This window comes from Bidens hawaiensis, unplaced genomic scaffold (assembly GCF_021521415.1).
Source record: "Bidens hawaiensis isolate Kalapana, Puna unplaced genomic scaffold, B.hawaiensis_p1.1 tig00000369_1, whole genome shotgun sequence".
Classification (NCBI taxonomy): Eukaryota; Viridiplantae; Streptophyta; class Magnoliopsida; order Asterales; family Asteraceae; genus Bidens; species Bidens hawaiensis.
Window position 1 is genome coordinate 51,650 of NW_027491028.1, and position 11,563 is coordinate 63,212.

At 38.7% G+C, this 11,563-nt stretch overlaps 2 protein-coding genes and 1 pseudogene across 2 annotated transcripts; 1 reads left to right on the forward strand and 2 right to left on the reverse strand.

The window, feature by feature from the left end:
* The first annotated feature begins 541 nt into the window (after window positions 1-541).
* LOC143623461 (short-chain dehydrogenase TIC 32, chloroplastic-like) lies at window positions 542-4,890 on the forward strand. The gene is made up of 9 exons (XM_077094368.1): window positions 542-653; window positions 828-1,058; window positions 1,097-1,187; window positions 1,271-1,372; window positions 3,887-3,937; window positions 4,231-4,309; window positions 4,430-4,514; window positions 4,602-4,648; window positions 4,726-4,890. The coding sequence occupies exons 1-9, from the start codon at window positions 542-544 to the stop codon at window positions 4,888-4,890; spliced, it is 963 nt and encodes a 320-aa protein (XP_076950483.1).
* Window positions 4,891-5,093: 203 nt separating this feature from the next.
* LOC143623472 (BTB/POZ domain-containing protein At5g41330 pseudogene) lies at window positions 5,094-6,529 on the reverse strand (annotated as a pseudogene).
* A 1,504-nt stretch (window positions 6,530-8,033) lies between these two features.
* Window positions 8,034-10,121, reverse strand: LOC143623481 (uncharacterized protein At1g76660-like). Its single transcript, XM_077094383.1, has 2 exons — window positions 9,681-10,121; window positions 8,034-9,484 (listed from the first exon to the last, which is right to left on the reverse strand). Exons 1-2 carry the CDS (start codon window positions 9,777-9,779, stop codon window positions 8,453-8,455), a joined length of 1,131 nt encoding a protein of 376 aa, XP_076950498.1. The 5' UTR covers window positions 9,780-10,121; the 3' UTR covers window positions 8,034-8,452.
* Between the last annotated feature and the right edge of the window lie 1,442 nt (window positions 10,122-11,563).

Here is an 11,563-nt window from a genome sequence, read left to right on the forward strand (position 1 = left end):
TGGAAATTTTCAAAATAGTTTATTATTTTTGAAAATTTCTTGTTGTTTTATGAATTTTCCCAACAAATAAAATATGAGATTATTGAAAAGAAAAGGTATGACTCAATCAACAAGTTTAAATGAATTCAAACAAACGGGTTATGTTACTATGTAGTCTTAGTCCTTGTCCAACCTGCCTTGTTCTAAATTCAAATGATATTAACTATAAAAATAAAATCTTTATTATAAAAAAAATAGAATTTAAATAAAACCATTTGAACACATGTGATGTATAATGTTCATTGTCCATATCATTAATAGCAAAACTTAATTAGGAAAAGCCATTTTGTCATTTCTTCCATCTTTGTACTTACACATTTGCCCTTGATACACTAATTAAAAGTCAAAAGGCACTCCATATCCTTCGAGTAATTGAGTGTACAGAATTTATAGATTATTAATGATTGCCATATTGGTATAAAAACCATACAAGAATCCAACTTTGGTTTTACTATATATCTTAAAAAAAGAAAAGAAAAATAATAATAAAAAAAGTGTAAGCATGCCTTGGCTAATTGCTTTCAAAGGAAAATCTGGTTTCTCAGCCAGAAACACAGCAGAAGATCATGTTACAAAAGGAATTGATGGTCATGGCTTAACTGACATCATAACAGGTTTTTTATATTCTCTGTCTTTAGCTCAAAGTATTTACAATTTATGTGACTTTTAGCTAAGTTTGCTTAAAAATATTGATCTTGATGAATCTTGATTTGTACCTAAGATAAGTTTAATTCATTAAGTGGCTACTTTGGAGTATTCATGCCTTTCTATTACTCTTGGTCATTTAGGACCAACAAGTGGCATAGGCCTAGAAACAGCGCGTGTGCTAGCTTTACGCGATGTACATGTAGTTATGGCTGCCAGAAATTTGGAAGCAGCTACAAAGTGTAAGGAAACCATAATCAAAGGTTGCTCTAGTGCTACCATTGATGTTATGAAGCTTTATGTTAGTTCACTAGAATCTGTAACAAATTTTGCAAATGAGTACTTCTCCAAGGGTCTGCCACTTAACATACTCATGTAAGATACACATACACACATTTTTTATAATTATTTTTTGTTTTCAAAAATTTGATGGCTCCTCCGTTTTCCCTTTCTAAAGATGGAATCGAAAGTCAATTCGCGACTAACTATCTTGGTATATTAATGTTATGTTTCATTCATATATCACACTTTTGTTTCTCATAGAAGAAAATTCTCATAAAGGAACTCATGTTTCTTATAATTTAAGGCATTTTCATTTGACGAATCTGTTGTTGGATACGATGAAAAATACTGCTCAAATATACGGACGAGAAGGGAGGATCGTTATAGTTTCATCACTGCTTCATAGGCTGAAGAGGTAGGTCCCAGCAGAGCCCAGTTGAACCCGCAAGACTCACCTTAAACAGGGACGTCTGCGCAGAAACCAACTGGATCCGCAGGACCAACCATGCTCAGAGACGTGACGTCCTTACGCGCAGTACGCAAGCTGGTCCCGCAGGAAATGCCTCCCAATGGTGAAGGACTCCGCCTGTCCCCGCAGCCTCGGATACAAGCCATTAGGGAAGGCCACCCGCGCAGCAAGGCTACACGCACAAGGCACTTAGCTCTCAATCGTTCAGTGTCACCTGAGAATGAGCGAAGCCGGGAACAATCCCGCACAAGGGCGGGAGGGGGAATACTCCCGCCCAAATAAGCCAGTCCGTACGATACAGAAAGATCTTCTGTACTGTACCTGACGAGGTATGGGAAAAAGATCTGACTAAAGATACGACAGCTTATAGACAACAGTATGGCGAGCAGCATGCTCCTACACTGTATGTCACTATTAGCCGCTGCCTACTCACCAACTCTTGTCATACCACGTGCGTAGCTGACAGTTGGTGGAAAAGGAATAGTATACAGCAGGCCTGGTCGCTGTCAGCCGCTACCTACCCACCAACTACCAGCAGGGCACGTGCGTAGACTACTGTTGGTGAACAGGAACACTGTTGCAGCCGGCCATACCTCCTTGGAAACCTACCTTCGGCTATAAATACCACAAATGGTATGACCATCTGATCTTATCTTGTATTATCATATCTTATCGGATTATCATCATATTATACCTGATATCTGCTCTAGCAATCTCTTAATATACTTTTATATTTAAAGAGCAATCTAGTCTGATTCTCACGCCGGAGGGTGGTCACAAGGAGGAACCCCCCTTCTCAGTGACGAGCTCACGGTGTCTGTTTTGCAGGTTATCAGAAGAACCATCTTCTCAGGGTCTAACCCCTCGTGGGAAACATCTATCTAACCCCCAGGTTACCAGTAATCTGTCCGGGGTTCGGTTAGTGTTTCTTCATTGGCGCCACCGCAGGGAATTGAAGTCAGGAATACCTTGGAAGTAAAGTAACCGTAAGACGAGCGCTGGTACAGTGTTAAGGCAAAACCCTTCACATACCTAGCGCTCCGCTGGGAATTGAAACCAAGAAGGATCTTCTGGGCAATGCTTGCGGAAGCGGAAATAACATCCCCGCATTGCGGGAACGTCGAGAACTACGTTGTTTGAAGCTCCAGGATGGAATTGGTGGTTTTAACATAATTGATCACTATGTTCAAAACTACCAAAACCTCATGGAGAATCCACACAAGTGGGACTCAACGCTCCTGACTTGCGAGGAGGTTACAGACCTACCCGCATCATACCCAAAGACCAAGCAGGAAACTCGGGAATTTCTGCAAGTGACAAGGACTTCCGCGGGAAGAATCCCCATGGAAAACCTTAAAAAAGCCTTTTCAAAACCCTTTGCTTAAGTCCAAAAGTTCACCTCACTTTATTAAACACGCATGAGAAGAACATTGGACTGGGGGGACTTGAAGAGGTAGGTCCCAGCAGAGCCCAGTTGAACCCGCAAGACTCACCTTAAACAGGGACGTCTGCGCAGAAACCAACTGGATCCGCAGGACCAACCATGCTCAGAGACGTGACGTCCTTACGCGCAGTACGCAAGCTGGTCCCGCAGGAAATGCCTCCCAATGGTGAAGGACTCCGCCTGTCCCCGCAGCCTCGGATACAAGCCATTAGGGAAGGCCACCCGCGCAGCAAGGCTACACGCACAAGGCACTTAGCTCTCAATCGTTCAGTGTCACCTGAGAATGAGCGAAGCCGGGAACAATCCCGCACAAGGGCGGGAGGGGGAATACTCCCGCCCAAATAAGCCAGTCCGTACGATACAGAAAGATCTTCTGTACTGTACCTGACGAGGTATGGGAAAAAGATCTGACTAAAGATACGACAGCTTATAGACAACAGTATGGCGAGCAGCATGCTCCTACACTGTATGTCACTATTAGCCGCTGCCTACTCACCAACTCTTGTCATACCACGTGCGTAGCTGACAGTTGGTGGAAAAGGAATAGTATACAGCAGGCCTGGTCGCTGTCAGCCGCTACCTACCCACCAACTACCAGCAGGGCACGTGCGTAGACTACTGTTGGTGAACAGGAACACTGTTGCAGCCGGCCATACCTCCTTGGAAACCTACCTTCGGCTATAAATACCACAAATGGTATGACCATCTGATCTTATCTTGTATTATCATATCTTATCGGATTATCATCATATTATACCTGATATCTGCTCTAGCAATCTCTTAATATACTTTTATATTTAAAGAGCAATCTAGTCTGATTCTCACGTCGGAGGGTGGTCACAAGGAGGAACCCCCCCCCCCCCCTTCTCAGTGACGAGCTCACGGTGTCTGTTTTGCAGGTTATCAGAAGAACCATCTTCTCAGGGTCTAAACCCTCGTGGGAAACATCTATCTAACCCCCAGGTTACCAGTAATCTGTCCGGGGTTCGGTTAGTGTTTCTTCATAGGCTGACCTACAAAGAAGGAATCATGTTCGATAAACTAAATGATGAAAAATGGTATAAGTCCATCCTTTTAGTACATTTTATTGTGTTTTGCGGGCCTCACTCTGTGATTAACGATGAAAGTGGAAATTAGAGCCTTAGCTAGCGTTTACTAGATTTGTTTCGCTTTACCATTTGTCATATGAGTCGAGAACTAGTCGCTTTTCATACCTCATTTTTGTCTCAATACAAGATTAAATGCAAGTGAGACAAAAGTTGGCATGGAAAGTTAGATAACAAATCCAAACTCTATATATAACCGGTTATGATACTTGATTTCACCTAACATCCATCCATCAACTTTTCAGCTACAATAGTTTCTATGCTTATGGGCAATCAAAGCTTGCTAACATTCTACATGCCAAGGAGCTAGCAAGGCGCTTTAAGGTAATTATCACAAATGATAACTGCACACATAGTTGCTATATATTTTAAAATCATGAATTCTTAATGTTGCAAAGTTGTGTAGTGACAGCTGACAAGTAGCATGTTTATTGTTAAATGCAGGAAGAAGGGAAAAACATAACTGCCAACGCGTTGCATCCTGGAGTTATCGCAACCAATCTTTCACGCCACTCGAACTTTATGTCTAGTAATCACAAGTTTTTTCAACTTTTCCATAACATTGTTTTTTTTCTTGTTTATGATGTTAACTTTTTCTTGCTATTTCTTGAAATAGTTTTCTTATATGGGCTCTTTAAACACTTTCAAAAGGATATCCCACAGGCTTGTTCTTTAAACATTACTGGTATAATTGGTTAGCTAATAACTATAAGTTCGTAACTGTTGCTTGGTCTTGTCAGGGAGCTTCAACAACATGCTATTTGGCATTAAACCCACAGGTAAAAGGGGTTAGTGGCGAGTATTTTGCTGATAATAATGTGGCTAAACCGAGCGCTAAGGCTAGAAATGCCGATTTGGCCAAGAAACTATGGGAATTTGGAATGAGGTTGACCAAGTCAAAGTGATGCTTACGAGAGCTTCCTTTGGATGTTTCCTTGTTTAAATATGGTGGATGATGTTTTAGAATCAGTGTATGGATAATATGTTTGTACCAGGTTATATCTAATCTTGTATTAGAATATGTGTTCTAGCATTTATGTTAACATAGACCACAAACTAAATTACATACAAATGAACAAAAGAATAAAAATTTAAACACTAGTAATAATCAAAATCTTCTCACGGTTTGCCAAACTTCAACACATTGCTGATCTTTTCTAGTAACAAACATCTTATTACCTCCAAACCCCATATTCATGATCCTACTTCCGCCCAAATCCTTAACACGTCCCAACACGTTCTTCCTAAAGATTCGATCTTTAACATTATTCGAAGAACCCATTAACACCTCTGACCATAACTCCAGTTTCCCTTGCTTACCACAAAACACTTGATTCCCATGTGTTTCAACCTTGCAACCAAACCCTTCTTTGACTTTCTTGTCAACGTTGACTTTTTTACTCTCACCAAGATAATCCCATGACTCACAAGATCCAAACTTTCTTAAATCGATACACGAAACCTCTCCCGAGTTTACACCAATCTTGAAAACAGCCGAAAGGGTATCAGAAACCGTGATATCCGAAAAACAGTCAACGGTTTCTTTGACTTCCCAAACCGCATTCCCTGATCTTAAATCCCAAAACTTTATGTTTCCTGTTACACCAGCAGGACTGCTGTGGGACCCAGAGGCCATTAACAGATTCATACTAGGAATCCAAGTCAACTTAGTTGACGGGATTGCAGAGTCAAGATTGGCTCCAAATATTTCATTATGACCAATCTCAGTAACAGCTTTGAAACTATTAACATCATAAACCATTATAGTGTTTGAGTTTCTTCTTCCAGATTCAAAACTAGTAAACAAGAACTCAGGTGAAACCCCAATAGCTTGAACAGTTGAGCTGGATTTTGTTGCATTAGCCCAGCTTAGTGTTTGTGTAACAGCCCCTAAATCAAGATCAAGAATATGCAACCCTGAAAAATCTGTAGCACCAGCTGCCACAACATTTGGTGATAAAGCTAGTAAAGAATCAATAGCTGTGAAACTGGTCAAAGTTGTTGACTTTCTTTGTAAAGACCAGTCAAAAGATGTAATCTTGCTGCCATGTGACACATGAACTGACCCATTTGGTGTTGTGGCAATAGCAGAAGGTGAGTCTCTACCACTTAAAGGCAAAATGACTGATTTTTCAAGATTAAAAGGCTCAAACTGAGATGGGTTTGACTGAGATTGAACTAGAAGGTCATCAATTCCATAATATCTTGCTTCAAAGATGATATCTTGAATGTCAAAAGCTTTGGCTTTTGATGGGAGGTTACCTGTTCTTAATAAAGATAGAAGGATTGAAAACAATTCAGGGTCTCTGTCAATAAATGGGATGTTATTAATATTATTTGCTTCACATGAATCAAAGAGATTGGAGAAAATGGTTTTGGAGCCAGCTAAGGTTAGTGTTTGTTTGGTGGTTTGAAAGAGTTGACCACCTACATCAATGGTGATGATATTGGTCAAAGAGTGGTGGTTTTGGTGATTGTTTTTATGGGTTTTGTGTGAAACTGAAACCCATTTGAGATGGGGTCTGATTGTGAAAAAGGAGGCATTTTTATCAAGATTTGATGGTTTCTTGAAGGCAAGAATGTGTAATAAAATGGTGGTGGAAATAATGGGATGGAGGTGTTTTGTAGAGGGGGTTAAGTGAGAAGCAAATAATATTATTGTGGTCACACTCACACATATATGGTTGTCAACATAGGAGGCTGGCAGTTTGTTTTTGAAAGCAAGCCAAGCTGGACCAGATAATTGGGTGATTTTGTGAAGATTTAAGTATGTATTTATTGTTATTTATTGGGAGAGGTTCCAATCACAATAGAATATGCCCCATAAAATATTTCTGCAAATTGTTTCCTAGATTTTAAGTTTTTTTTTTCTAATACAAAAACAACTTGGAAGTAGGTAAACTTACATCTCTTGTTTGAATTTTTCTTAATATTTTCTTTCATTATTCTTTTACAACTTATCATCTTGAATGAGCATGTAGAAAACTAGAAATGATCTTTTTTTCTCTTGTATTTTTCAATGTAACATGTATTAAAGACGCTCTATATTGATTATTGATAGTGATAAATTGTATTTTAATAACTCGAACTATGACTCAATGTCATATGATAACACATATGGACAACGTAACTAAAGGTATTCGGAAATTTTACTTTCGCTTCAAAGGCAAACATCATAAATTTACATTTAACTTATACTCGCTTTGTTCACAATAACGATTGTGAATGAAATACATAAACATATATTCTTTGTGAGCAAAATCAAGTGTAAGTCGAGCGTAAACGTGAATAGGATTGTTCTTAGCAATGAAACTTATAAGTGACAAATATTAAGTTGTCAGCATAAATTATTGTCAAACAGGTATCTTGATTATTAAAAAACCAATTTATATAATTTAATTCATGAAAGATTATTTTATAAAGTTATTCGTTAAACGTTTATAAGATAGATGATTAGAAAGGGAATCTGGTGGGTGCAATGCAAGTTGTCAAATTGCCAATTTCTTACTTGTGGGGTCATAGTTTAGCTACTAGTCTTTGTTTGGTATCAACATGGCAAGTAAGTTGAGTATTCTTTTAACAACAATTAATTTGGATTAACTAACCGTTATTCATCAATGACTTAAAAAGTTAGGACCTTTAGCTTTAAGGGTTGATTAGGTAAGTTGGTTTGTTTGGTCAACGTTGACTTCAAAACTTATCAACAAACAAAGATGTGAACATCGTCAGGTTCTAATCATTTTTTTCTACGGCTTTTACTGGTTTTATCTGTTTTACTCAAAATTGACGGTTCGTTCATTTTTCTTTTCAAGTTTTTACTGGTTTTATTTGGTTCACTCAAAATTGACCGATTCAATCGCAACCTATTATCGCCAAAAGGAAATAAAAATCACTTGGTCAAAGTAAACTAAAATACTTGTTTGACCATAGATTTTGACTTTGACTTTGACTAGAATGTCTACATTCGTGTATATTTGAACATACTATTGCTGTCTATTGGAGGTTTCTTGGATATCCTCTCCAATTCCTGACCAAAGTCTTGACACCAATAGGCAAATAACAGATAAACCATCCAAACATAGGATTCTTCATATATCATTAATAGAAGACTTGTACACAATGCATCAAAAGCAGTACCATGTGAATATACAAAACATCATTAGAAAAGAAAAAACCATTCTCACCATCAATTTGCCTAAATAAAATAAGACAACACTTAACCTACAAAATCTTGATCTCTTCACAATTTTCTTGTTCAATCACATAGGTCATAATACACTTGTACATTTGTTCAATCACCCATCTTATTTATAGGTTATATGTATGGAGTGTTAGGTTTTATGTCTCTTTTAAGGGAAAACAAGAGATCTTTTCTATGTAGGAACACCAACTCCTAAAGGGTCATCAATATCTTGTGATTCTTGATTTCCTGAATTCTTGATGTTTCTTTCGTCGGTTTTCCGATCATTAGCTGACACCCGGCTGCATCATGGGGAAGAAAGACCAGTTCTTGGTTGGCCCATTTTCGTTTCCAACAACATTCTCGCGTGTCCACCAATCGGGTTCAGCTCCATCTGTGCTATTAAAGTTGAACTCCTTAACAGACCCGAGTGTGTTTGTGGATCGATCCCTCTTATGTCTCTGCCCACCCTCTCCATTGGAGCCTTCACGGCCATTCGCCACATCAGCACACCGCCTCCTTTCAACACACCTGACAACTTGTTCAGGTGTGACCTCAAAGGAAACTCTATGATCAACCAAATGCGGTTGATCCTGGTTTCTAGAAGGTCCCATACTCGTGACTAGACATCCATCACGAGACACGGGACCCACAGGATCTGGTGTCAGCACCCCAGATCCTGTCTGGGATCCCCATTGGCAAGGGGACACCTTCCCACTTGTCGGAAAATGAAGAAACGGTGATGATGCACCCGAATTAGAAACTCCCGAGCCGGGAGATTTCAAAGGGCCCATCGGGCTACCCGGGTACAACTGATACGATTGAAACTCGTACGGTACGATATTATTTTGGTTACCCAACCCGAAATACCGGGCATACGGGACCTCGGGCGAGGACGGCGTGGTCATATGAACCGACTCGGGAGGCGGTGTAAAAGGAGCGGTGGACGGTTCGGTGGTGTAAGTCGAAAAGACGGGCGGTGACACCAATTGTGTTTCGTGCGCATACGGGCCAATGGCGAACATATTATTGGGTCCGCAGGGCGAATACATGCCACCGGAGACCGCGGTGAATGACAGGACGCCGCCAGGGGAATGTGTGGCCGACGGTGGCTCAGATTGTAAAAAAGACGCCGGAGATGACGGTGGGGCAATGAAGGGAAGTACAACTGACGGTGGTTGAGACATGGTTGTCGGTGGTTGAGGTTCAGTTCGTAAAAAACGAGGTTCAGGAACAATAACAGAATCACCAATTTTCTTGGTATGTTTTTGAGATCCAAAACATAATGATATGTTCCAACATCTAACCCATCTTCTTTTCTGTATAAAATGATTAAATTCAATCAACAAAAAAAAGCTTAACGGATAATCAAGATTTCAAGATCTTTGAAACCCAGATCTTAAAATTGAAATTAAAAAAACAAAACCCATCAAGGATTTTGATCAATAAACAAAACCCATCAACAGTTTATTCAAAAGATCATAATTGAATAATAAAGAGTGAATTTTTTTTTACCTGAACCGAAGAAGACTGAGTTGCTCTGTTCTCCGCCGTCTGGATCGCCGACGCGGCGGCGTTAATGGTGAGCATGGTGTCATCATTCACTCCTCTCATGATCAAGAAACCAAAGTGAAAATCTAACTTTGATTGAGTCTTTCTGAAAGTATCTATGATCTGCTGCTATTTGATGGTGTTGAGATTTTGTTTAATTATTTGGGTGTAAAGTAACATTATTGGGAACATAAGCTAAAAGGTCTAAAAAGATGTATAGGGTTGCTACTTGTGAGATTACTAAATTGCCCTTTCCATGATTTGGGAATTTAATAGGTACATCTGAATTTCACATCCTTCATTCAATGGTGTATATCTTGATTGCATTGCATTTATGAAGCTCACACCAAATGGGCATGGTTCCTGTCTTTATTAAAAACCCTAACTTGTCCATGCCATGAATGTGGATTGGTTTCTCTTGTTGTAGATGGGTTGTGGCGTGAGTGTAAATTGACATCAGAAATTTCACGATCGTTGTTCGCTCTTTTATAGATACATAACAAGATTCTTGTTATACATTCTACTGGATCCATTGTTATCTTTGGCTCGTTTCAAAATTTTAAAATATGAGATTAGTAAGATTCTTTTTTCAATGTTTATTTATATTATTAAAACTTTTTTTTTCTTTCTTGTAATATTTTTAAAGTATGCTTGTCTCTTAACCCAGTCTAGTCATCAGATAAGCCCATAAGTGTTTGATTTAGATCCTCTCTATAAAAAGTTTGTAATCATCTCGCAGCTCTCTTATGAGAATATAACTCTCTGTATATACATAAATCTCTTCACATGTATGTTTATGTTAAGAGATACTTTTGTGTGGTCTTCAGCTACAAGACCTTCATGTTGATGTTCGCAATCTGGTTTGTGAACACGAGATACAACTAAGGAGTCCAATGTCATCCTACACAACTTTTTATAGCAAAAATCTTTCATATAATGCCTTAAATATATAGGCATATCACCTCAACTAATTTATTAACAAAATACATAACAAGTTTTTGAGATAATCGCTAATCCAAATCACCCTATGTCTAGACCAAACAACTGATGAAATTCTTCAATTATGATTTTCAAGTTGAGGTTTAAATTCAATTAGTCTTTTCCATCTTCTTTGTATAAGCTTGGTTGTTATTGGAAGCGTTAGTTAGTTAGTTAGTTAGTTAGTTAGTTAGTTAAAGGGTCACCTCACTGCTATGTTGACATTGGAGCTTTAACTAAATCACTCATTAACTCATGCATTATGATTTAACTAGACATTAGATAAAAAAAAAAACAAAAAAAATATGATTGGTTATTTGAAGGTGGCCCCTATCATGTCCTTGTTAAAAGCCTCGCTACCCGGCTAAATGGCGCCTTTTTAATACCCCCATCTAGAGGTGGTCAAAAAAACCGGTCCTCGAACCGGTTTGCCGGTTTAAACCGGAAACCGGTTTTTAAGAAAACCGGTTTTTTGTAAACCGGTTTGACCGGTTTACAAACCGGCGGTTTATATATCGGTTACACAATTTGGAGCCAAAACCGGTTTTATAACCGGTTATAAAAAAAACCGGTTTTTTTTAATAACCGGTTATTAAAAAACCGGTTTTTTTAATAACCGGTTTTTTAAAAAACCGGTTAACCGGTTTTTTTATAAACCGGTTTTTGACCGTTATAAAAAAACCGGTTAACCGGTTAAAAACCGGTTTTTTCCCGTTGAGTAACGGCCATATAGCCGTTTTTTATAATTTTTGACCGTTTTTTTTTTCCCCCATTTTACCCCCACAAACATCTATATATAGCTTAGGTTGGGTATTGGTTAGATCACACTCGATTATACAACTCCAAACGCTCTAAACGTTTATTACATA

What these genes read in the sequence shown, in the direction of transcription:
- LOC143623461 (XM_077094368.1), top strand. Translation starts at nt 542, where the DNA reads ATGCCTTGGCTAATTGCTTTCAAAGGAAAATCTGGTTTCTCAGCCAGA. An exon ending in GTTTCATCACTGCTTCATAG is followed by an intron (nt 1,373 to 3,886) that starts GCTGAAGAGGTA and finishes GTTTCTTCATAG; the next exon opens with GCTGACCTACAAAGAAGGAA. An exon ending in TTCAAAAGGATATCCCACAG is followed by an intron (nt 4,649 to 4,725) that starts GCTTGTTCTTTA and finishes TGGTCTTGTCAG; the next exon opens with GGAGCTTCAACAACATGCTA.
- LOC143623481 (XM_077094383.1), bottom strand. Translation starts at nt 9,779, where the DNA reads ATGAGAGGAGTGAATGATGACACCATGCTCACCATTAACGCCGCCGCG. An exon ending in CTCAGTCTTCTTCGGTTCAG is followed by an intron (nt 9,485 to 9,680) that starts GTAAAAAAAAAT and finishes CATTTTATACAG; the next exon opens with AAAAGAAGATGGGTTAGATG.